Source organism: Mus musculus, chromosome 18, assembly GCF_000001635.26.
Source record: "Mus musculus strain C57BL/6J chromosome 18, GRCm38.p6 C57BL/6J".
NCBI classification, from domain to species: Eukaryota; Metazoa; Chordata; class Mammalia; order Rodentia; family Muridae; genus Mus; species Mus musculus.
In genome coordinates, this window is record NC_000084.6 from 78,843,269 (window position 1) to 78,870,379 (window position 27,111).

At 42.5% G+C, this 27,111-nt stretch overlaps 1 protein-coding gene across 1 annotated transcript in view; it reads right to left on the reverse strand.

The window, feature by feature from the left end:
- The window catches only part of Setbp1 (SET binding protein 1), a 360,067-nt gene that overhangs the window by 92,891 nt on the left and 240,065 nt on the right, over positions 1-27,111 (reverse strand). Inside the window, exon 4 of the mRNA NM_053099.3 lies at positions 13,216-16,663. Coding sequence (NP_444329.2) covers positions 13,216-16,663 — 3,448 coding nt within the window. The remainder of the gene's footprint in view (positions 1-13,215; positions 16,664-27,111) is intronic.

Consider the following 27,111-nt stretch of genomic DNA (forward strand, 5'->3'; position numbering starts at 1 on the left):
CCACAGCCATTATACAGGAAGGAGACCAGAGCAGTGCCTGGAGACCCAGATGAAGAGCTAATAGGACACAGAGGAGTTTTAACAGAACTCCCAGCAAGGGGATGAATTGAAAATGATTAGGAGACAAAGCAAGACCTGTGTGGGAAGACCACAAAGGGTCTTTTAAGACCCAGAATTTGGACTTGACGCAATAGGAATTGATATTTCCACACCTGGCATCAATTATTCATGCAACTACAGCTGGCTTCAGAGATGGTCTCTGAAAAACTACCATAGTTTTCTTTTTATACTTAAATAATTTATATATTTTAGTTAGGGTTATAGGCCAGAAACGGACACTATAAGGCTTGGCTTCGTGTTTTCCAAAGAACAAAATGTGTACCTCAATTACAGATGCTCTGTTCAGGATCCACGAATCACAACTGTGGCCTCAGGGAAGGGGAGCCCATCCGAATGGTGTGATTCAGGGGTCTTGATGGCTTTTGTAGTGTAGTGGAGCTGACACACCAGTCTGGGGATGGCTCACATAAGAGAATCCAGTGCTTCTAGTCCTAGCCCTTAGTGGGACCTACTCACAGAAACAGGACTCTCTTCTTGGAGGCAGGCAATTGGAAAGTGCCTCCACTCTCATAAGTAATACGAAGTGGACTTAGAAAAATAACTGAAGAAAAGCCGAAAAGAAAAGCTGACCTGCATGTACTTCCCTTTTTATGTCTAGTCGGCCATCACTGGAAAGAGAGGCCCATTGGACATGCAAACTTTATATGCCCCAGTACAGGGGAACGCCAGGGCCAAAAAGTGGGAATGGGTGGGTAGGGGAGTGGTGAGGGGAGGGTATGGGGGACTTTTGGGATAGCATTGGAAATGTAATTGAGGAAAATCCGTAGTGAAAAAATATTTAAAAAATATTTTAAAAAAAGAAAGTAAAGCTGACCTGATGCTTGACCAAGTCCTCCGTGCCACTGGCACTGTCTGTGGACGCTGAAGAGCTTTTTATGGGAATGCTTTCTCTGCCTTTTGCCTCTCACACTGACCCCAAGTGCAGCCCACAGAGTTGAAAGCTAACCGCAGCAGAGCAGAGCCTTCTTGTGAAATGGGAGCTAAGGTTTTCTAACTTCACTTTAGAAATATCCACAGGTGTGTCAGGAAGGGAACTCAGTAAGTGCTAGTCAGCCCTTTCTTTATATTGGAGCCTAAAATTAACAGCCAGTGCCTTCCCTCTAAGTGCACATGATACACGTGATGACAACACTGACCCATAGGACTAGTTATGGCTGGCTAGGTAATTCTCTCTCTCTTCCTCCCCTCCCCCCTCTGTTTGTGTGTGTATGTGTGTGTGCGCGCGCACATGTGTTCATGTGCGTGCGTGTGTGGGTCTGTACATGCATCTCTCTCTCTCTCTATATATATATATATATATATATATAAATGAAGTGGAGATAACATTTGTAACTGAAATTGGCTGGATTACTCAATATTGTCCCATTCTGTTATGGAAAAAAAAAGAGACTCATACTTAGTGACCCTTAGGAAAGTATTTTTGGCAACTGTCTCTAGTCCTGACTAATTTATCCCCTTTTGGGTTCCTGTCTTGGCACTATAAGTCTCATGATGACTTTAGCTTCACAGAAAAATTTGGAAATCAGTTGTTTTCACGTCCAGTTGTTGCTGCATTTATTTTTAAAATGCATTCCCTGTGAGGGTAGTGACAACATGCAGAAGGAATGGTTATCTCAGGCTAATATGAAGAGGCATTTAGGAGAAAACTTGAAAGAGCAGACAAGTAAAGTATGATGGAAGAGAGGAAGAAGAGGAGTGGGTGGACGGAGGACTGGGGAGTAGGAGGAGAAGCAGACAGGCAAGGATGCAGAGCGATGGTTACCTTGGGTTGGGGACGAGTATGCATACACTGTCACAACGCCTGTTGGGACAGTGGACTATAAGGAGTGTACCTTTTACTTTTTAGGCTCTTCTGATTTTTCTTTACTAATAAGACTCTTAAATTTAATAGAATCAAACAATGAAAATGTCCAGTTTACCAGATTTGAGACACAGCCCTAACCCTGTAAGGTCCTTAGTGAGTTTCTGTGTCTTCTTTTTAACCCACAATCCTCTCAGGAGCCACTTTTTTTTTTTTTTTTTTTTTTTTTTTTTTGTACATTGGATGCCCTCAAGCCAAACGCTTCTGGGCAGAGAATTCATCTTTGTTGTTGCTGTTGAGACCTTGAGGAGAAAAACTGTACTTCGTACTAACAGGTAATAAGGTTAAATGGCAGACTAATACAAATGTGTAGGGTTAAGACAATGTCTCTCCAAAGATGAAAATGTGTCCTTCATGTAATTATTTCTACAAAACCATCCAAGACTACGCCTTGCACATATTAGACAACTGTTGGTTTTAGATAGGACTGAAATAAATTTGATATAAAAATAAAGCAAAATAAAGATTTATATCCAATAAGAGAAATGCTTTTGCCTTGTTGGTCTTTTCTGTAATATGAAATATGATAAGGCAATAGGAAACTATCCTGATATATGGTAGACATTTAAAAGGGAACAGATTTTTTTCCTCTAACATTGACTTTGATGTGTAGTCCCAGCCCCAGGGTTCCCTCAGGACTCGCTCCCTTTTTCTCAGTGTTAGCCTCCTCTTCTTTGTAGGCACACCAGTATGTATTCCTCCACTTGTACAGAGCCATTCCTTAACAATGCATATTTAGATACTAGTTTCTGTGTCGTGGAATGATGTGTGTTAGGACTCTCTCATTCTACTCTGGATCTACTTTGTGATTTTTCAGGTTGTTACCTGCAGTATCCATCCTCAGATGGATTAAAAATAGCACATCCAGCAATGTTCCTCTTATGTCCTGGGCTTTAGCTCATCTTGGCTTCAATATTTCACATCAGAATTATATATGTATATGTATACATATATGTATATGTATATATCTATATATATATATGTGTGTGTGTGTGTGTCTGTATTTTTTTTAAGGAAAAACTCAGTGACTTTTGGCTAGTAGATTATTCTAGTTTCCACGGTCTGTTCCGTTGGCAAGATCTCCAGCGGAATAACTCAGAAGCTGAGTCACATTATTGACCTTGTCAAAGACTTAAGTACTAAAATGATGCCGGGAAATTTCACGAAACCTGGGTTGCTTTTCTGTCAAAGTCTGGCCAGGAGACACTGGGTTCTGATTTCCATCTGCCAAGTGGGAACGCAACAACGTTCTGCATGCCTCAATGAATGCTGAAGAGTGAACGAATGCAATGTCTTGAAAAGTATAATGACTTACTCAGACAGACATGTGACAGAGGGAGACTTTCCTCCTAGAGGGAGAATGTCCAGATTATCCATCAACTGGGACAGTGACAATTCTGATTGAATCATCACCTACCTTTTACATCTCCTGTCCTCCACGCCAGAGTGGGAAACTATAGCCCAGGCTCCTATCGTACCTTGTCCCACTACTGACCCATCATTACCCATGGTGTCTTCTTCTTGATATAGCTTATTCTGAATCCTTATGTAATAGTACAAACCCCAATATGAACTAGCTTTCAAAAATGTTTTATTTTCTTAAGGAATGCATCGGGCTTCTCTTTCTAGTCATTGGACATATGAACTCCCATTATTCTGAGCACTCTGTATGTGGGTTTTTATCCACCACTTCTGTGTGGTACCATACAGTACCACACCATGTCCTTGAGGATAGGCATGCTTCCTGGTACTTCATCATTGCCTGTAGCCCTTCGCACCCGTTCAACAGCTTTTAGGCTCATTACTCTTCAATTGTATCCTCTCTCCATCCATGATACAGTTGCATATTCTACTTATGAAACCAGGTCACTTGAAAATCTATCCTTACTTAGCTGCAAATTTTAATCGGCCTGGGTACCTTCCTGCATCCTAGCCTGTATCCTTAACTGTGCTGTCCATCCACCTGATGCTGTTGTGAGATTCTTCCACTGTGCACTACTATCCTAGATTCGGGGTGTTATCTTTTGCTGAATGAATCATTATTTTGTATTCTGGAGTCCCATAGCTGTCATTGTTGTTGAATGAGTAAGTATAGCTTTCTCTTAGTCTATGCTACATAATATGTATTATATATCACTTATACGAATGTGTGTATACATGTGTGTGTGTGTGTGTATGTATGCATGCATGTGTGTATATATGTATGTATGTATAAATGGGCACTTCTCACTCTTTCTTTATATTTTCTTCTGTTTACCCTAATTGTTCTTGTCATTATACTATCTATTGAATGAATGAAGAGTTTACAATTATTTTTATTTTTCAATAGTTTTTTTTTTTTGAAACAAAGACATGTAGCCCAGGTTAGTCTCAAACTCACTGTGTGGTCTAAGATGAGTGCAAACTCTTTCTCTTCCCATCTCCACCTCCAAGTACTGGGGTTTCAGGAACATGCCTCCAAAACAGCTTTGAAGTGATTTTAAATGTGTGAATATACTTTCCACAGCAGCAGACAGCTCTGGAGGATTGGGATAAGGCTTTGAGCACATAAAACGATCAGTGAAAGATACATTTATCAGAACCCATGGAAACTGGGAGTGTCCCTCCATGTACCATACTATCATAGCTGGTTTCCATGGCAGCACAAATAAAAGGTTTCAGAAGTTTTCTGATAGTCATTCTCACGTTCAAAAACTGCCAGTGTTACTCTCTGTTTCTTTTTCTGTTCCAGGACCTTGAAGCTCTATTGTCTACAATAGGAGGAGTGGAATAACAGCGAGGAGAACTTTGAGTTAGGTTTGCAAGTTACCTATGCCTGGTGAAAATGATGGTGTAACTACTGACACATTAATTTCTCCATCTGGATGCAGTACACAGCCTACCAAGACACAAACTTATAAGTACCTAATAAATAATTATGAACTTTTCTCTTGCTGTCAGGCTATCAGTATGTCCACACAAACCATCATCTAGCCACATCGTCTGTGGGCTCTGAGCTTTCAGCTCTACACACAATTTCTTAGACACTGTCTTCTTGGAACCCTCGGTTTCCCTAGACAAGTGTTGTACTCTTTCTTTCATCTCTGATTTCTCTTATCCTGTGTCTCTGTTCAATGTATCCTCTCTTCCATCTGCTTCTTTATCCATCACAATTTTCATCTTTGGTTAATATCGAGCTCTGCGATGTACCGACAATCTCTGACTTAACGGTTGCTTCATTGCCTCACCAGAATCTCTAATTTCTCTAGTTGGTTCAAGTGTCATGAGTCTCCTCATTGCCTGGAACCAAAATATTGGAATATTTCTTGACTTTAGCTAGAAAGATAAATGAGGACCTGAAGAGTTGGCCTAGATGTTAAGGGTCTTTGTTGCTTTTGCAGAGAAACTGGGTTCTGTTTTCAACACCCACAAGATAATTTGCAGCTATCTGTAACTCCAGTCTCAAGGGACCCAGTGCCCTCTTCTGGCTTCTATGGACACAAAATGTGCTAATATTTGTATGTATGCAGGCAACTTTGGTGATGTGTTTGTTTGAACACCAGTTTGCATAATGATGTCTTTGTTATATTTGTCATCTGTGTGAAGATGACTTCGAAGATGCCTTTCAAACATATAAGGGAATACAGACCAATTGGTTGAGGCAGTACATGGACTGTCCAAATTTAGCCAGGACAGATCTGGAAGGGGGTTAGGAAAGATAAGAAATACAATAACTTTTACATGATTAAAAAGTAGTTCTCCACTATAACCACTTAATTAAATATGACCCTCTAAATGTGGGGGGGAAAGTCCTTAACAGATGATCACACAATCCTATGTTACTTTATTTTTCATGATTCCAGAACTCTAGATCTAAACCTCAATAGAACAACCAATGCTAATTTCCCAATACTCTCTTGCCAATTCTTCTTATAGATGGCTCCCTTTCAATGCCATGCTTCCTGCCCACTTCCCAGACATCCTCACCATCTCCTTCCCCCAAATATCTCATTTATTCCTTCCAGACTACTATATAGTGATTTCCACTTAATTCTTCCATCTTGGAGGCAAGCTCCTTAAGATACAGCATGTTCTAAAGCAGTAGTTTTCAACTGGTAAGGCACAACACTATTAGAGGGTGAAGGAGACTTTCAGAAGGATAACCAAAGACCACTGGAAAACAGATGCTTACATTACAATTCATAACAGTACAAAATGACAGATATGAAATAGGAAGGAGAATAATTTTATGGTCACCACAATCTGAGGAGCTGTATTAAAGGGTCGCACTATTAGGCAGGTTGAGAACCACTGTTCTAAAGGAAGATGGAACACTCCACCCTGCAGGGAAACAATCATTCAGAAGCTTCAGAGAGTTCCTGAAACTGATCAGGTTCATTAGGTGCCTCCTTCCCCAAGCCTGTATACAGTCAGGACTGCTGACTCTTAGACCAGCAACAATTCCCAGAAGAGACAGAGATGAGTTTAGCTCTCTGAAAGTGGCTCAGACCGAAGTGAGCTGCCTAGAAACATGACACTTTCCAACTCGTTGCACCACAGTGTATTCCAGGTTTCTAGATTTATTAGCCACTCCCAATACTGGGGTGGGCTTTGTTGATGCAGCTGTCTTTGAGTCCTTTCTAATCCTGAAAATAACCCCTCACCCATAATCTTTAATGTAACACCAATAAATCTCAACGATTGTATCACCAACATTAAATTTTGGTGATAGTCTTAGTTCAGTCTGTCCTTGGTCTCCTTGCTACAGTGAATAGATAAATTTGTTCACATATTCTCAGGAATACTGCCACACAACAAAATCCATCAAAATGAGAATGACTATGAAGAAATATGGCCCCTCCTCCTTCTCCTCTAGTGAGAGCACAGAGCTGGCTCACCTCACGCGGATAAGTCTGTTCTCATAGTTTGTTTATTTGTGCCTTTCTTGTAGCCCAAGTTTGCTTTGCACCATGGTAAGTTAAAGTCACCTTCTCTTTCTCTTGTAGAGGAGTCTCCTGACATATGAACTCTTGGTAGCAAAAAAGTTCTCCCTAGAATGATACCAAGACCTGCAGTGCATTCTTGATACTAGATGTGTATGTCTTGTCCTTGTCTCCGAGATTTTGTCAATCTGTATTAAGTGCTAAGTCCCTCAGTGCTAGAGCACAGTCCTAGCATGCATTCCATTGCTTGTTCATTCACACAACAAACAGATCCTTTGCTGGTCTTCTTGCAGATGCTTCTCTTTTTCCTTTGCTGTGACAGACCTGTCATTGGAAGGCATGCCATGCTGACTTCTCCAGCCAGCATAGACTGTGGGTTTACTGCCATGCCTATAGCTATTATAACTTCTCTATATCCACACATGGGTCTGCATAGTTCCCTAATCCCACAGACCTATGCATACAACTTCTAAAAGAACAGGAGAGTGTTTGCCAATTGTGGGAAGATAAGTGGCCCAGGGACATCATGCTCTAAAAGCACAACTGCCTAATTTCCCTGCTGCAAAAGAGATGCTTATGTGTCTATGATTTTTTTTCTTTTTTCTTTGCTTAAAATCATTCCTGGTAAGTTTCATTACAATATTTAATTTTATTAATTCGTGGCTTCAAATTAGGGGGAGTCTTTGGGAGGAAGGCGATATGATATGCAATGGTTAAGTGATGGATTAAGTGATAAAAAGGAATCAAAATGACTTTCATAGATATTGCTTCTACTTTGAGACATGGGGACAAGAAGATGACCTGGGACCATGTGATTTCCAATGACACGCTTCTCTCCAGAGCTGCTCACAAAGAACACAGCCTAAAAGCTCTCCATTTTCCATTCATTCTTCTCGATGTCTCCCTTTCCTCTGCCTACTGTTAACCCCCAACCCCCACCACACACACGGAATTCTTCAAGCAATTAGACACATGTGATTGGATAAAAATAATTAACCTTAGAATTCTGTGCTTTCAAAGGTGAAGCTAAGCGTTTAATCTACATTGTTAAGATTTTTAAATTTGGACTCTAAACATTCTTTTGCTGTTCCTAAAGAATTAGTCATATTAGCGCTCCAATCTTTTTGTTTCTAGGAGGGGGATTGTGGGCTTGAACTTGCACCAGGAACAAGCTCATTATTCAGTGGGAGTCAAGGAGCAGGAGTGTTACCTTCTGCAAAGGTGAGGCCAAATGCCCAATGAGATGACCCACACAGATTAAGTCATGGACCACTAGGGACCTGTTACAAAACTCTATTGAAGGGATGATGCTGTGACCAGCATTTTAGCATGTGTTGGAAGAACCAAGTTGCCCATTGTTGAGGTTGTGCTCATATTCAAACTCCATTGTAACAGAGTTGGTGCTTTTAGAATCCTAGACTCCAGTTTAGTCAGAACATTTATTACTGTAGACCCACGTGAGAACAAATATAACAGTGAGCTGGTGGCGTAGCGGATGAAGCTTGGACAGGATGGGTACCACCCATCTGAGGTACAAGGCAGCTAGTACCTGACTGATCTTGCATCTCTTCCTGCAGGAGGACGTGCAGTTCAGATTGGATTGAGGTAACACTGATTATACTCCACCCATTCTTCACTTATGATGGTCTTTTCTTAGGATCTGAGTTTTCCCTCCCATCAGCCGCCTCCGTCCTTTCATTCCCATTTCACAGTCTTCGCGTGCTTCTTCTGAAACGCTTTCATGACATCTCATCCACATGGCTAGCTCCTTCTTCTGAATAACTACTTGGAGTCGGGGGGGGGGGTGTTGTTGCTTTTGGCATGGATATCCCTGTCATGTTGATGAGTGACAGCAGATTCTGCCTCCCCAAATACCCTGCAGCGCTGATAAGAGGAGTTGGCAAAGGGCAAGACAGAAGCCACCAGAAGTGGGGTGGGCCAGGCTCCAGAGGATCTGTTTACCTACACGGCAGGGTTCTGATATCTGAGAGGTGAACTCAGGATTAATTCTCAACCCCCTATTCATCATAAGGCAGGCGTCTGACATGTGGGCATGAGGGCTGGCTTCCTTGTCTAATAATGGCAGTGAACTAAGAGGTACCATATGCAAATAGACTCCCGTTACTGGTTTTCCATTATTTGAGAAGAGCCTGGACCGCAGGTTCGTTTGTGATATCTCATACATGGCAGAGTTTTAGGTTAAAATATGCAGATTTCTTCCAGGAAATCTGAAGAAGATGATCATGAGCCCTGCAGGAGACATCCCCCACCACCTATGGGGATTTGGCTTTGGAGGTCTGTGGCATCATCCTGACTATATGCATTGTCAAATCTGGACAGGTTTGCTCTTTTGGAAGCAAAATGTGTGGGGGGACAGTGATGCCTGGTGACAGGGAGCCTCAAATAATGCTGATAAGTATGAATCTGAGACTACCCCTTTCCATTATTTATACGCTCTTGGCATAAAACGAGCATTTTAGAAGATGGTGATTTAGCAGATGGTATGTGTCCAGAAAATAAGTCCAAAAAGCCACTGCCTCCTGAGAGAGAAGACAGGGAAGGAATGAAAGAAGGAGAACTAGGAGGAGCCCGTGTGTGATTGTAAGGGAGCTGATGAGGCAACACAATCATTGGCAGGGCTAGGGTGTGGGGGATGAAGAATTTGCCAGGCAGCAAGGATGAAATGGCGTGTGCAATTGCTGCCTTTACTAAATGGGGTCTCTAATTCCTTTCTCCATAATGATAATGACTCACATTTATATGGTGCCTTTCATCAGCTCGGATCTCAGGGAGGGTGGGTGCAAGGTCCTCTCTCTACTAAGTGCCTAAATCTGGTCCTCGGTAGGTTATAGAATGACATCTACATACCAGCCATATCTATTTTATAGAAAAATAGCTTATGTGAAATGGTACGTTCAGAAGCGGAAGAAGTGAATCCAGCACGGAGTAAGAAAGGTACAGGAAGAGACACCATGAAATACCTTCCTTCCTTTTTCCCACCATGAGTGATAGTGTTATTCAACTCAACTGGAACCTCCAGTTGGATGCAGTTTCGGAAAGCTTTCAATGGATTCAGTAATATTTCCCTCACTTTACCTGCTTCTTATCTTTTCAAAGGATTTCACACTTTTTGAAAAATTCCATTTTAAGGGAGATTTTAAAGTTCTGACAGATTCTGACACTGGGTTCTAAGTATAGCCAAAGACATTTTTGCCTGATGTTTTGGGCTGCAGAATTAGAGAGGGCATGCAGGACACAGGCAATGATAGGTCAAACAGTGAAAGGAAGGGACTATCCAATAAGATGAGCAGAGACATCAAGTTTAATTCACTGAGACACAGAAGCCATCAATGATTATGATCCATTAATGAATTGGGGGTGGGATTAGCCGGGTAAAATATAGACTGACACAAAGTAGTGGCAAAAATTGTCAGAGAATGGATTTTTTTATCACCTTGTGTTTAGAAGGGGACAATGAGGATCCCTTCTTTTCAAGTTGAGGACTAAGTAAAAGAATACATTCTTTCCTTCATTGCTTTCTTCTGCAAATGTCACATAATCATTTGTCAGCTACACCTTAGCAAAGTGCATGTATGTCACTGGAGGATGGGTTAGATTCAGAAGGGCTGGCATGAAACACATGTGGACACTCAGGTAACAGGACCTGGGTTCTGGACTTGCCCTTGATCAGTGTGTGAGCTGAAGCTGCTCTTCAGTGTAGGAGACAAAGGCTGAGCTTCAAAGCAGACAGCTGTGTGAGCATGGTCGGATCACTGGCTCCCTCTGAGTCCTCTGTTTGGATTTGTCATTGAAAAACAATAATACAAGACAAACGTTTCTGAAAATCTGGAATTGCCAATGCTCTTAAAAACTAAAACATTGTAGACATAGATACGACATAATTAGAAACACCCCATACTATAAATTTTATTTGCCACCAAAAAATATTTAAAAGATCGTATAAAATTATGATCAGGCTGTGTGTGTATGCTACAAATGAAATATAAATGAATTTTGTGTTTAGACCCTGGTCTTATCCCCAAGATGTCTCATTATGTAAATGCAAATATTTGAAAATAAAGAAATCTGAAATTTAAAATAGTTCTGTCCTTCAAGTATTTTGGACAAACAGCACTCACTGTGCATCATTGGTTAGGTTTGCAGAAAGCAGATTAGGAAGGAATGGATGAAATATAAGTTCAGGCACTCAGACCCACTACCCATGCTCCTGGTCCTCTTCTCTGAATGATGAATGCTTACCCAAAGAATACATAAAGTAGATGATAACAAAAAAGAGGAAGGCCACGCTTTTGGCCAACAGATAGTTCATGAAGGAACTGAGCCTAACACCCAGTTCTTCTGCTGACGGTCTGCTCGCTTCCAGAACGTTGACAGGATGGCTATTTCTTTCTCTCTCCTATGGCTGACGGAATATCCCATGGAAATATAGACAAGAGGTGGAGATGATTTTGAATAAAGGAGTAGCAACCATGTGAATGCACTGCTATAGTGCAGACACCCCAGGAGCACGCATTGTATAGAGATGAACCATCACTGAGAAACCATCACAGTTCACTGAGTACCCAACACAAATGTCTGACCATAAAAAAATCAGAATGAAATGTGCCGAGGCAACTGATTTTTGTGCCTGGGCTTTCTCCCTCAGGTCTATGCACCTTAGATTCTTTAACTCCCTTAGCACAACTCTACTGTTGTTTTCTTGTAGCTAACTGATACTTAAGAACATCAAACAAACAAACAAAACCCACAATGCATCTGTGTAGGACTAGTTCAGTTTGGATAGGTCAGTGCTCTTCATGCTTTTAAAACACCAGCATTAGTCATGTCCAAATTTTCTACAGTGCCCCATGCCAGGCAGGCTTCATCGAGGCTCTTCAAGAAACCAGGTAACAAGTCTTTTGAATAAGAAATGGCAAAACTAGCTACTCGGGGCAGGATAGGATAAATGGACCATTCGGTGACCTGCAATCTATTCTCTTTCATTAAGAAGACAATGTACCACCATGACAACTCACATATTACTAAAAACATGACACAATCTTTAGTAGTTTCTAACTGAAATTCTTCGTTTGCATAAAAATAATTCATTCTTTTTTACTTGACTGTTTTTTACAGTCACTATTTGTGGACTTCCCAGGAAGAGAGAGAGCAAGGGAGAGACCCTAAGGATAAACAGAGATAAAAAATTATATCCACATCCTCACAGTGTGCAAAGAGACCCTTAAAACCAGGCTTTGGCCAGAGTGTACCACACCATTTGAGGACAATAGAAATGCAAGAAACTCTTAGCTTTTTCAGTTCCCATTAAAGGAATTCCCAAGGACTTCTGCACTCTTCAGAGTCTTAGCATTTATGTACTATAAGGACAGGGACACAGGGATATGTTTGCCAAATTGTGAAACTGAATGGTAGGGAAAGATTTGTTTGGAGAGGGAGGTAAACAAAGAAATTCTGCCAGTAACTGACAGGGAGGATCTTTCTGGAAGCAGCGAACATATTCACCTAGACATCAGTGAGGAAGGATCCCAATGAGTGGGCGTTCTAAAAAAATCACAGGGATATATATGGTTATATATGGATATATATGGTTATATATGGATATATATGGTTATATATGGTTATATATGGATATATATGGTTCTGTTGTAAAGGAGACACAGAATATCTTCCCCCAAGCTACTTCCCTTAGTGCATGTGATGCTGTGACTGCAGTCAAGGATTGTTTAGGGTCCTGACTGTGGCAGCTTGTTCAATGACCATGGCAAAGAACAGACAACATGGTTTAGGGCTGTGGCTTCCCGACTGGTTAGACTTGAGGAGTCTCTGATCACCAGCTTCCATTCACTCTGTGGTAAATCTCTCATCTAAGATTGGTGACTGCCACTGACAGGGTGTCACACACGGCCATTGTCATTCTCTTTTAGCCTTGGCACTCTTAAGATGCGGTTGGTATTCTATTCACTTTTAGAGCCTTCGACTAGCAAACTGTACCAAATCCTCAGGACCTAATAGCATCAGAAGAGTATCTTCCACAAAAAGTACAGTTGTAGCAAATATGTCTGTCATTTAGAGAGTGACTGAGGCTGTCTCAGGCATTGGCTTTGTGGAACAGAAAGACAGGCAAATCATGTAAACAGTATATGAAATACATGGCAAATCCAAGTGTGCAAGTGGGCCTATTTGCACCCCCTCCCTCCCCCGTGGTAAAACATGTACCCAGCACCTTCAGACTGCAAAGGCCACGACTTAAACAACTGGCAAGTCCAAGTCTAGAGAAAAATGTCGTCTTACCTGGAGACATGGAGGACTCATAAGAACCTCTCTCCTTGCGATTCATCTTGAAGGCTTGGATGTCCTTCTCCCTGTACGTCCCAAAGCCTTCAAAGCTCCTCCTCTTACTCCCACCCATGTCACTGTCCCACTTGTCGCTGGAAGGATTCATTTCACTGAACACATCCAGACCCTCCGATCTTGTGCTGTCTCCACCGCTGCCAGAGTACCTTTTAGCACAGGACTCCACAGGCTCACTGCTCAAGTCACCTTTGTCCTTAGCCTGTGTCCAGTGCTGGGCGTCAGAAAGTGACAGCGTAGACAGGGTGTCCACCTCAAAGTTGTTCTTGGAAACCTTGTGGCTGGCCTCCCCGTGCTGGTGCTTCTGTCTCTCCTTGTGTTTGCTCTTCTCGCTCACCAGCGGCAGCTCTTTGTCGGAACCGCTGAGCCGTTCACTCAGGAGGTGGCTGGAGAAGCCTGTGGCTTTGCCTGCAAAGAGACCACTCAGGTTGTCATGGGTCCCTAGGATTCGGTCTTCCTTGTGCTTACGCTTATGTTTGTGTTTCCTCTTGTGGAGCCTACTGCTGGACAGAGTGGCCCCGCCCACCTTGGGAGGGTTCAGGGATGGCTGTATGTCACCAAGGCCCATGCCTACGGTTCCCTGCAAGTGGACGCCATGCTTGGCTTTATGTTTCGTTGCCCCGGATATCTTTACATGAGAACTTGCGTGGAACTGGGGTGGTGGCACTGTCGGCCTCATGAAAGGGGATGCTGCTCCGAGTGTGTGTGACAGGTACAGAGGAGCCGGGTACTGACCATAGTAACCAAGGTTCATCATAGGCATTGATGTGTAAGGCATTCCATAGGGTGCATAGTAACTTCCACTGGGGATAGGGTAGCTGAACCCCTGTAAAAAAGGCACCTTTGTCATGGTGTCATTGGTTTTTGCAGGCCTACCACGCTTCTTCTTTGACTTCAGGTCTGAAGTCCTACGAAGATAGAGCAATGGGTCGTACTGGATATATGGCACCGGGTAATACTGATCAAAGTTAATCCTAAAGATGCTGGGATACGGATTCTCATGGTAGAAAGTGTAGCCCCGGTGGGAGATCCTGAACACTTGAAACTTGGTGATGAGTTCTTCCAGCTCTGCCAGAAACTGGAGATCATCGCGGTTTTGCAGGCTCTTCCGTTTCCTCTTGTGCTTTGGCTTCTTGAGGCTTTCGTGGGCCAGAAAAGTGTCCACAATGAGATGCTTCTGCCGGTGGCCGTGCCGGTTCTTTGTGCTGGTGTCGGATGGAATGGCCTCTGGGTTGTCAAGGGAACAGAAGTCGAAAGAGTACCTCCGCCGGGATTCTGAACTCTTCTCTGCTTGGTCGGAGGTGCTGTTGTTGTCTGTCCCGATGCCACTGTCGCTCGGGATAGTCTCCTCGCTGTGGGACTCACTCACAGGGGACAACGTTATCTCCTTCAGTGAGCCAATCTCGCAAAGGTGTGATGGGGAGTTGGCCATCAGCCGGGGTGGGGACAGCTTCCAGGTCCCACCGTGGATTCCCTTCTGGGTTTTGGTTGGAAGAGCACTGATGGGCTGGAGGTTCGGCATAGTTTTTAACTCTGAAAAATTGGTTTCAGTGCTGGCGGGGCTCAGGTTGCCATTGGACCCACCTAACTGTGTTGAGAGTGGGTGCATAGCTGCTGGTGAAGAAGCCACGGGTGACTGGAAGCTGGAAGGCACGGCTGGAACGTCCGGCTGGCTAGACACAGGCCTGGGGTGCTTGATGGCTGTTTTGGGTTCCTCGGATGGGGGTGGAAGCTCTGTCCTTGGCTTCCTGCCCCTCTTCTTGCCTATGTAGATGGTTCCTCTCTTGCTGACATTAATCTGCTTTCCCAGTTTACTTTCGATAGATGCTGCCCCAGGACTAGTCTCTGGGGGAGCTTTGGCCTTTAGGGCCACGCTGCTGGAACAGGACAAGATCTGATTTAAGATATTTTTTCTCTTGAGTGTCTTCATCTTGTTGATCGTTTTGATGGTCTTCTTATCCAGCACACCAAGCTTGCCAACCTTTTTGTGAAACTTCATTTCGCTCATGGGTTTGTCCTCTCCGGGCACTAACTGGGCCAATTTAGCCAGATTGCGCCGTCTCTTCCTTTTCTTGGTGCCAGGAAACTCTCTGCTGATTGGGCTGACGGGGCTAGTGGAAGTGCCTTCGTGAATCGTCTCCACAGTGAGCAGAGGTTGCTTCTTTGGTCGTCCCCGCTTCTTTTTGACCGGTGTGATCACAGTAAGACTGTCCGTGTTGGTGTACAGAGGGCTGGATGGGGTAATGGGGTAAGCAGACGGTGGCTCCACCATCAGTTTTTCGGCGGTAGCTAAGACTGCCTCTCGAAGCATAGCCGGAGGTTTGGCCTTGCTACACCTCCTTTTTGCAGCAAACTTGGGGTGCTGGATCTCAGACAGCTTTCCTGATGGAGCGTGCTCTGTGCGTGTGGGTGACGTCATGACCATGGGCGGTTTCCTCTGCTTGGACGCACCTCCGGGGACAATCTTTTCAGCGTTCCCACCTGTTTCAAGGCCAACTGAGGGGGTTTCGTTCTCTATCATCTTACCCAACTTCGGGACTCGAGGGTCTTTCTTACTTCCCTCTGAGTTGGAAAGTATTCTATTAACAACCTCGCTGCTCATGGAAATCCCTGAAGCCAGTGCTTTCTCCGGAACGATTTTCTCCACCACAGCTTTAATAGACTGCCTCTTTTTCCTCTTATGGTTGCTTGGATCCAGAGAAGGTGTCTTTATGGGGATAGTAATCCGGACATGACTGGAATCATTTTCCGGATTACTGACGGAACTGATGCTCTGCCGGGCTGGCGATGCCTCTTGAGCACTGTCTGCAGAGTAGGCCTCCCGTTTCCCTTCTGTGGTTTCAAATGCTTTCTGGGCACTCTTGACCCAATCCAGATCTGAGTTCGGTAGGGTTTGGCTTATCATATCTTTTTTACTGGACTTCTTCTTGCTACTGAGAGTGGGTGGCTCTGGGAGGTCCTTTGTACTTCCTCCATCTTGATCTCCCAATGGCTGGAGTCCATTGCACTCAGCCGAGCTGCTAGGGGTCGCTGGGGAGTTGTGGCTGCTGGGGGATGGTACCACACTTCCCAAGAGCAGGTCTTTGCTACTGCTGGACAACTGACTCCAGGCCCCTCCTGTACTGCCTTTTTTACTCTGGGCCTTTGCAAAGGAAGCCACGGGTTCAAGAGCTGGGACCTTGCTGGTGCTTGCAGTGTCTCGGCCAGCCTCTGGACTGATGAAGCAATTCTGAGTAGCTGGTCCACTGTCAGAGTTGGAGGACCATTCCATGTGGCTCTGACTGCTGCTTTTTTGCTGGTGCTTTGGTTTTAAGGTGTCACTGGTGAAGCCCTGGGAGTGACCTGGGTCATACTGAAGTGTTGAGTGTTTCTGGGGCCTCTCGTATGCCTGAGAGTAGAGAAAGTGGAAAGGGAGAGAAAGAGAAACAAGGATGAACATTTTGGAACTTCTTAAAGTTTGTATAACAGCTTAATTTTTTTAAATTTGAAATAAGGGGTTATATTCATATTTTCCTGAATTTCAGAACACTTTAGAGAGAGAGAGGGGAGCTTTTCTCAAATATGGTAATAAAGATATATGACACTGAATTTGGACATTAGCAAGGATGCTTTAATTGCTGCCCCTCCCCTCTCTAAAGAATGTGATTTATTGCAGTCTGAGAAGAACTGTACAAAGGGAAGAGAGGAGGTGGCAACCCCAAGGCCTCTGAGCTCAATGAGTAGAATCTTATGATGAAGAAGCTGACACGTAAGCAGTGGAGAATCCGGCTCCATGCAGCAAAGCCAGCAAGAGCCTCTTACTTATTCCAGTCCCTCCTCAGAGGTCTCCCGTTCTCCTCCTGTGATTCCCCATTTAGAGCCAGATGGACTGCACATTACAGAGCTTAGTATGTTTGTATGCAAGCTCCGCAGAGTTCTGTGGGTGAAAACGGCCCAAGTCCAAGGCATGCAAAAGCCAACACGAGAAGCATGCAGGAACCATCGCCATTTTGTCTCTGGGCATGCTGCTGTGGTTGAGGGCTAGCAGGCTAGATTAGAATCCACAAGCCCACATTAAACAGTTACTTCTCTTTAAGGAACGTCTCCAAAGGAAGCTTGAGTTTATTGAACAAATTGTGATCCCTCAAAATAACCTTTCCTGTACATGGCATCTGTGCTTCCCCTACATGAGGGAGGAAATGTCTCCAACAACTTCCCTAGGACTTCTTCCTAAGAATAGCAAGACACATCAGAGTCTACAAAACCACAAAGGGTTGGAAGGCTAACCATCACTGGACACCACTTTTAGTTAGACATGCTCTCAGTATTTCAGACAGTGGAGAGCCACACAACTGCAGGTTCGTTTGAAGCTTAATTTGCAACCATAGTGGTACACTTATAGGAAAGATTAGTTTCGGATTTGTTACAGAGGGGAAATATTTGTAAATCAAAGAAAACTTCTATAACATTCACCCTAAGAAAAATGTGGTGGTTAGTATAGAAACGCTGTCAGTTTTCCCTGTACTATCTATCAGTCCAATATCTACACATGATCTACAGTTTATCAGTCTCTCACCTATCATCTTATCTACCTTCTATTTTTTAGCTCCATCTATCTGTCTTTGGGGGCTATAGAACCAATGTCCTGCTAGAACCCACTCCTAGTGTTTCCCTGAAGAATCCAGACATGCGTGGCAGAAGTTTCAGAGGTAAAATTCAACGTCTTAATTCAACAGCTTTTGCATCTTATTAGTTATTGGACTCAGAGGAACATTTTGTCACTATGGCTTTGTGAAATCATTTTTATGTTTGTATGACCCACACTCCATATTTTTTCAAGTGTGATAGTCTTCCTGAGTCAAACCAATACACATTCCAAGTGGGGAAAAAGTGTCACCTTGAAATTGTAGCATTCCCGCCGAACTTAGGAAATTAGTCTGAACAGGTGAGAGGGTGCGCCAGAGAACCTGACAGCTTCTGGAACAGGCGGAAGCACAGAGGCGCTGAGGCAGCACCCTGTGTGGGCCGGGGACAGCCGGCCACCTTCCGGACCAGAGGACAGGTGCCCGCCCGGCTGGGGAGGCGACCTAAGCCACAGCAGCAGCGGTCGCCATCTTGGTCCGGGACCCGCCGAACTTAGGAAATTAGTCTGAACAGGTGAGAGGGTGCGCCAGAGAACCTGACAGCTTCTGGAACAGGCGGAAGCACAGAGGCGCTGAGGCAGCACCCTGTGTGGGCCGGGGACAGCCGGCCACCTTCCTGACCAGAGGACAGGTGCCCACCCGGCTGGGGAGGCGGCCTAAGCCACAGCAGCAGCGGTCACCATCTTGGTCCCGGGACTCCAAGGAACTTAGGAATTTAGTCTGCTTAGGTGAGAGTCTGTACCACCTGGGAACTGCCAAAGCAACACAGTGTCTGAGAAAGGTCCTGTTTTGGGCCTTCTTCTTCGGCCAGGAGGAGGTCCAAATACAAGATATCTGCGCACCTTCCCTGTAAGAGAGCTTGCCAGCAGAGAGTGCTCTGAGCACTGAAACTCAGAGGAGAGAATCTGTCTCCCAGGTCTGCTGATAGACGGTAACAGAATCACCAGAAGAACAATCTCTAAACAGAGTCAACTATAACTACTAACTCCAGAGATTACCAGATGGCGAAAGGTAAACGGAGGAATCTTACTAACAGGAACCAAGACCACTCACCATCACCAGAACCCAGCACACCCACTTCGCCCAGTCCAGGGAACCCCAACACACCTGAGAACCTAGACCTAGATTTAAAAGCATATCTCATGATGATGGTAGAGGACATCAAGAAGGACTTTAATAAATCACTTAAAGAAATACAGGAGAACACTGCTAAAGAGTTACAAGTCCTTAAAGAAAAACAGGAAAACACAATCAAGCAGGTAGAAGTCCTTACAGAAAAAGAGGAAAAAACATACAAACAGGTGATGGAAATGAACAAAACCATACTAGACCTAAAAAGGGAAGTAGACACAATAAAGAAAACTCAAAGCGAGGCAACACTAGAGATAGAAACCCTAGGAAAGAAATCTGGAACCATAGATTTGAGCATCAGCAACAGAATACAAGAGATGGAAGAGAGAATCTCAGGTGCAGAAGATTCCATAGAGAACATCGGCACAACAATCAAAGAAAATGGAAAATGCAAAAAGATCCTAACTCAAAATATCCAGGAAATCCAGGACACAATAAGAAGACCAAACGTACGGATAATAGGAGTGGATGAGAATGAAGATTTTCAACTCAAAGGTCCAGCAAACATCTTCAACAAAATTATTGAAGAAAACTTCCCAAATCTAAAGAATGAGATGCATATGAACATACAAGAAGCCTACAGAACTCCAAATAGACTGGACCAGAAAAGAAATTCCTCCCGACACATAATAATCAGAACATCAAATGCACTAAATAAAGATAGAATACTAAAAGCAGTAAGGGAAAAAGGTCAAGTAACATATAAAGGCAAGCCTATCAGAATTACACCAGATTTTTCACCAGAGACTATGAAAGCCAGAAGAGCCTGGACAGATGTTATACAGACACTAAGAGAACACAAACTGCAGCCCAGGCTACTATACCCAGCCAAACTCTCAATTATCATAGAGGGAGAAACCAAAGTATTCCACGACAAAACCAAATTCACGCATTATCTCTCCACGAATCCAGCCCTTCAAAGGATAATAACAGAAAAAAACCAATACAAGAACGGGAACAACGCCCTAGAAAAAACAAGTGGGTAATCCCTCAACAAACCTAAAAGAAGACAGCCACAAGAACAGAATGCCACCTTTAACAACTAAAATAACAGGAAGCAACAATTACTTTTCCTTAATATCTCTTAACATCAATGGTCTCAACTCTCCAATAAAAAGACATAGACTAACAAACTGGCTACACAAACAAGACCCAACATTTTGCTGCTTACAGGAAACTCATCTCAGAGAAAAAGATAGACACTACCTCAGAATGAAAGGCTGGAAAACAATTTTCCAAGCAAATGGTATGAAGAAACAAGCAGGAGTAGCCATCCTAATATCTGATAAGATTGACTTCCAACCCAAAGTCATCAAAAAAGACAAGGAGGGACACTTCATTCTCATCAAAGGTAAAATCCTCCAAGAGGAACTCTCAATTCTGAATATCTATGCTCCAAATACAAGAGCAGCCACATTCACTAAAGAAACTTTAGTAAAGCTCAAAGCACACATTGCGCCTCACACAATAATAGTGGGAGACTTCAACACACCACTTTCACCAATGGACAGATCATGGAAACAGAAACTAAACAGGGACACACTGAAACTAACAGAAGTGATGAAACAAATGGATCTGACAGATATCTACAGAACATTTTACCCTAAAACAAAAGGATATACCTTCTTCTCAGCACCTCATGGTACCTTCTCCAAAATTGACCACATAATAGGTCACAAATCAGGCCTCAACAGATTCAAAAATATTGAAATTGTCCCATGTATCCTATCAGATCACCATGCACTAAGGCTGATCTTCAATAACAAAATAAATAACAGAAAGCCAACATTCACATGGAAACTGAACAACACTCTTCTCAATGATACCTTGGTCAAGGAAGGAATAAAGAAAGAAATTAAAGACTTTTTAGAGTTTAATGAAAATGAAGCCACAACGTACCCAAACCTTTGGGACACAATGAAAGCATTTCTAAGAGGGAAACTCATAGCTATGAGTGCCTTCAAGAAAAAACGGGAGAGAGCACATACTAGCAGCTTGACAACACATCTAAAAGCTCTAGAAAAAAAGGAAGCAAATTCACCCAAGAGGAGTAGACGGCAGGAAATAATCAAACTCAGGGGTGAAATCAACCAAGTGGAAACAAGAAGAACTATTCAAAGAATTAACCAAACGAGGAGTTGGTTCTTTGAGAAAATCAACAAGATAGATAAACCCTTAGCTAGACTCACTAAAGGGCACAGGGACAAAATCCTAATTAACAAAATCAGAAATGAAAAGGGAGACATAACAACAGATCCTGAAGAAATCCAAAACACCATCAGATCCTTCTACAAAAGGCTATACTCAACAAAACTGGAAAACCTGGACGAAATGGACAAATTTCTGGACAGATACCAGGTACCAAAGTTGAATCAGGATCAAGTTGACCTTCTAAACAGTCCCATATCCCCTAAAGAAATAGAAGCAGTTATTAATAGTCTCCCAGCCAAAAAAAGCCCAGGACCAGACGGGTTTAGTGCAGAGTTCTATCAGACCTTCAAAGAAGATCTAACTCCAGTTCTGCACAAACTTTTTCACAAGATAGAAGTAGAAGGTATTCTACCCAACTCATTTTATGAAGCCACTATTACTCTGATACCTAAACCACAGAAAGATCCAACAAAGATAGAGAACTTCAGACCAATTTCTCTTATGAACATCGATGCAAAAATCCTTAATAAAATTCTCGCTAACCGAATCCAAGAACACATTAAAGCAATCATCCATCCTGACCAAGTAGGTTTTATTCCAGGGATGCAGGGATGGTTTAATATACGAAAATCCATCAATGTAATCCATTATATAAACAAACTCAAAGACAAAAACCACATGATCATCTCGTTAGATGCAGAAAAAGCATTTGACAAGATCCAACACCCATTCATGATAAAAGTTCTGGAAAGATCAGGAATTCAAGGCCAATACCTAAACATGATAAAAGCAATCTACAGCAAACCAGTAGCCAACATCAAAGTAAATGGAGAGAAGCTGGAAGCTATCCCACTAAAATCAGGGACTAGACAAGGCTGCCCACTTTCTCCCTACCTTTTCAACATAGTACTTGAAGTATTAGCCAGAGCAATTCGACAACAAAAGGAGATCAAGGGGATACAAATTGGAAAAGAGGAAGTCAAAATATCACTCTTTGCAGATGATATGATAGTATATATAAGTGACCCTAAAAATTCCAACAGAGAACTCCTAAACCTGATAAACAGCTTCGGTGAAGTAGCTGGATATAAAATTAACTCAAACAAGTCAATGGCCTTTCTCTACACAAAGAATAAACAGGCTGAGAAAGAAATTAGGGAAACAACACCCTTCTCAATAGCCACAAATAATATAAAATATCTCGGCGTGACTCTAACGAAGGAAGTGAAAGATCTGTATGATAAAAACTTCAAGTCCCTGAAGAAAGAAATTAAAGAAGATCTCAGAAGATGGAAAGATCTCCCATGCTCATGGATTGGCAGGACCAACATTGTAAAAATGGCTATCTTGCCAAAAGCAATCTACAGATTCAATGCAATCCCCATTAAAATTCCAACTCAATTCTTCAACGAATTAGAAGGAGCAATTTGCAAATTCATCTGGAATAACAAAAAACCGAGGATAGCAAAAACTCTTCTCAAGGATAAAAGAACCTCTGGTGGAATCACCATGCCTGACCTAAAGCTTTACTACAGAGCAATTGTGATAAAAACTGCATGGTACTGGTATAGAGACAGACAAGTGGACCAATGGAATAGAATTGAAGACCCAGAAATGAACCCACACACCTATGGTCACTTGATCTTCGACAAGGGAGCCAAAACCATCCAGTGGAAGAAAGACAGCATTTTCAACAATTGGTGCTGGCACAACTGGTTGTTATCATGTAGAAGAATGCGAATCGATCCATACTTATCTCCTTGTACTAAGGTCAAATCTAAGTGGATCAAGGAACTTCACATAAAACCAGAGACACTGAAACTTATAGAGGAGAAAGTGGGGAAAAGCCTTGAAGATATGGGCACAGGGGAAAAATTCCTGAACAGAACAGCAATGGCTTGTGCTGTAAGATCGAGAATTGACAAATGGGACCTAATGAAACTCCAAAGTTTCTGCAAGGCAAAAGACACTGTCTATAAGACAAAAAGACCACCAACAGACTGGGAAAGGATCTTTACCTATCCTAAATCAGATAGGGGACTAATATCCAACATATATAAAGAACTCAAGAAGGTGGACCTCAGAAAATCAAATAACCCCCTTAAAAAATGGGGCTCAGAACTGAACAAAGAATTCTCACCTGAGGAATACCGAATGGCAGAGAAGCACCTGAAAAAATGTTCAACATCCTTAATCATCAGGGAAATGCAAATCAAAACAACCCTGAGATTCCACCTCACACCAGTGAGAATGGCTAAGATCAAAAATTCAGGTGACAGCAGATGCTGGCGAGGATGTGGAGAAAGAGGAACACTCCTCCATTGTTGGTGGGATTGCAGGCTTGTACAACCACTCTGGAAATCAGTCTGGCGGTTCCTCAGAAAATTGGACATAGTACTACCGGAGGATCCAGCAATACCTCTCCTGGGCATATATCCAGAAGAAGCCCCAACTGGTAAGAAGGACACATGCTCCACTATGTTCATAGCAGCCTTATTTATAATAGCCAGAAACTGGAAAGAACCCAGATGCCCCTCAACAGAGGAATGGATACAGAAAATGTGGTACATCTACACAATGGAGTACTACTCAGCTATTAAAAAGAATGAATTTATGAAATTCCTAGCCAAATGGATGGACCTGGAGAGCATCATCCTGAGTGAGGTAACACAATCACAAAGGAACTCACACAATATGTACTCACTGATAAGTGGATACTAGCCCAAAACCTAGGATACCCACGATATAAGATACAATTTCCTAAACACATGAAACTCAAGAAAAATGAAGACTGAAGTGTGGACACTATGCCCCTCCTTAGAAGTGGGAACAAAACACCCATGGAAGGAGTTACAGAAACAAAGTTTGGAGCTGAGATGAAAGGATGGACCATGTAGAGACTGCCATATCCAGGGATCCACCCCATAATCAGCATCCAAACGCTGACACCATTGCATATACTAGCAAGATTTTATCGAAAGGACCCAGATGTAGCTGTCTCTTGTGAGACTATGCCGGGGCCTAGCAAACACAGAAGTGGATGCTCACAGTCAGCTAATGGATGGATCACAGGGCTCCCAATGGAGGAGCTAGAGAAAGTATCCAAGGAGCTAAAGGGATCTTCAACCCTATAGGTGGAACAACATTATGAACTAACCAGTACCCCTGAGCTCTTGACTCTAGCTGCATATGTATCAAAAGATGGCCTAGTCGGCCATCACTGGAAAGAGAGGCCCATTGGACACGCAGACTTTGTGTGCCCCGATACAGGGGAACGCCAGGGCCAAAGGGGGGGAGTGGGTGGGTAGGGGAGTGGGGGTGGGTGGGTAAGGGGGACTTTTGGTATAGCATTGGAAATGTAAATGAGCTAAATACCTAATAAAAAATGGAAAAAAAATAAAGTAATCATAAAAGCTCTAAAGTTAAAAAAAAAAAAAAAAAACCACCTCTTTGTATGCTAAGTTTTAAATAAATTAATATGAAGATCAAAAAAAAAAAAAAGAAATTGTAGCATTAATACCATTAGCATCAATATACACAGAATTATCTTTGTAGTATTAACACCATTAGCATCAATATATAGAGAATTACCTTGTCACTTGATGCTGTCTACTAGGGATTATTGCTATGCACATAAGCTATATCCCAGTTTCTATAAAATGTATGAATTGAAAATGGAGAATAAAATATTAAATGTCACTTAGTCATCTATTAGGAGCCAGGGGTTTGCTACTTCTCCATGTCCAGAATCCAATGTTTCCTATTCCTCTGGGATGCTGTGTAACTTATCCAATGGCATTTCTGAGTCTACGGTAAAAGAAGCTATGAATATTACTGTCTTCAGCCTCAGGCACAACATTGGTGGTGATTCTGTTTACTCCACACTCCTGGCTCTTCTTTGTCCCCAGTGCTGGCCATTAGAGTCCATCTATGAATGGGGCTTTGTGATGAAGTCATGGCTAGAAACTTGGTCCCTGACTCTTACCACCTGTTCTCTGCTCTAACAGAGTTCACAATTCACATCTCTTTCATGCTATATGATCTTCGTCCTAGTGATGCCCCTCAACCTTAGAGAAATAGCCTGATTTTAGGCTTTCAAGAAAACACGCATTCACGTTTGTTGCACCAGCTGTAGCTAATTTTTGTGTGTTTGATTTTGTATGATAATTGAATTGCATGCCCACTTCTTTTTCTAGCTTATTACATATCAACAAGGTACCTATCAGGGTGCCTTGGCACACAGCAGGCCCTCAATAAACATTTATCAAATGAATGAAGGAATGTGTGTTTTATTACGGATATTTCATTTTTTCAATGATGAGATTAATGTGCTAAGCACTGCAATATCTTGCTTGCAAACAGTGCTTCAAACAAAGTGACACCTGATTCCCTACACTGTCTCTTCTGCATCTTCCATTGGCTTCCATAACATCTACCATAGTCCTTACAGTAACACGTGGTATTTAATACATATAGACTTCTGTCTCTTTCTCTAATACTGTAAGAATTTTTAGATAAAAGCAAGCAGACAAACAAACAAACAAACATATTACCTATCTTTTTTATGTATCTTATAATTCCCAGAGCTTACTAAAGAGATAAGTACACAAAGCCATTTAGGACTGTTTGTTAAATTAATAAATAACTAAAAGAGTGACTGGAGAGATGGCTGGATGGTGAAGAGTTCTTACTGCTCTCATAGAGAGCCTGAGTTTAGTTCCCAGCACCCAGATCAGACAGCTTACAACTGCCTGCTACTCCAGCAACAGGGGAACTGACACCTTCTTCTGGCCTTCACCTGCACAGGTTGGATACACACAGAGATTCATACACTTAAATAAAAATAAGTATGAAACCAAAAGAAGAAAATAACAATTAGCTGAAGCTCCTAGTAAAATGGCAAAATATACAGTCACACATGAAATGTATCATTCATCTTTCATTTGATGATGGCTCAAAATGAAACTGGAGTGCTGAAAAATGCTAGGTGTTGACCAAACCATAAAAACACCTTTTCCCCTCAATTTAAGGCCTACATTCCTTCTACGTTATCCCTGCCCCTTACTGTAATTTATACTGTTTGTTCTTTCCTATCTCATGTCACTTGCTTCCAGTTAGCTCTACTGTGAGGGAGGGTTTGTACCTATTAAGAAGGTGAGTTTCAGTCTGATGAGAATGTTTGGGACTGTACTGTTGTAGCCAGGGACAGGTGAGGCTCATGTGCTGTTCTGGTCTTCTTCTAGGTCACGACCTGACTCATTGTTCTTACAGTTTCATAGGCCATGTTACCCATCATGGCCAGATGGACAAAGAGAAGTGAGATATAGTACCAGGAGTGGGGATGGGGGTGGTATTTAAGCTTGTCACTCCCTGGGGCTGCAGAGAAGGGGCAAAGAGGGAAGAAGGACCAAGAATGAGCACTTTCTAAACTGTCTAAGAAAGTCTCCTACAGTTCTTCTGATAGGTATGTGTTGCCATTCGGGACATTCCAATTCCTCATTGGTCAGTCATGATATATGCACACAATAGCTCCAGTATGTCCTTCACCAAGACTGAGCTCTTAATCTACCCATACAGAGATGGGCAAGCACACCACACAAAGAAAAACGAAAATGACTGTTCCCTCCCTCATCATTTATATAAGTCACATAACTTTAAATTCTGCACAAGTTGCGCTTCTTTTTAAAAAGAAGTTTATTGGGATTTTTTAATGAAACATTTGACATTTCCTAAACAATGGAAGAAAATTAATACCTGAACCTTATTTCATGCTTATCTAAGGCTAAGCTGTTTCTTTTTTTCAAGAAACAAATATGGTGAATGGAATCAGAGGAAAAAATATATATGTATGTATTTGTATATATAAAACTCATCAGAAGGAAATAAACAAGCTCTCATAGACATAAACTACTCTTTGGGGTCATCTTTATCC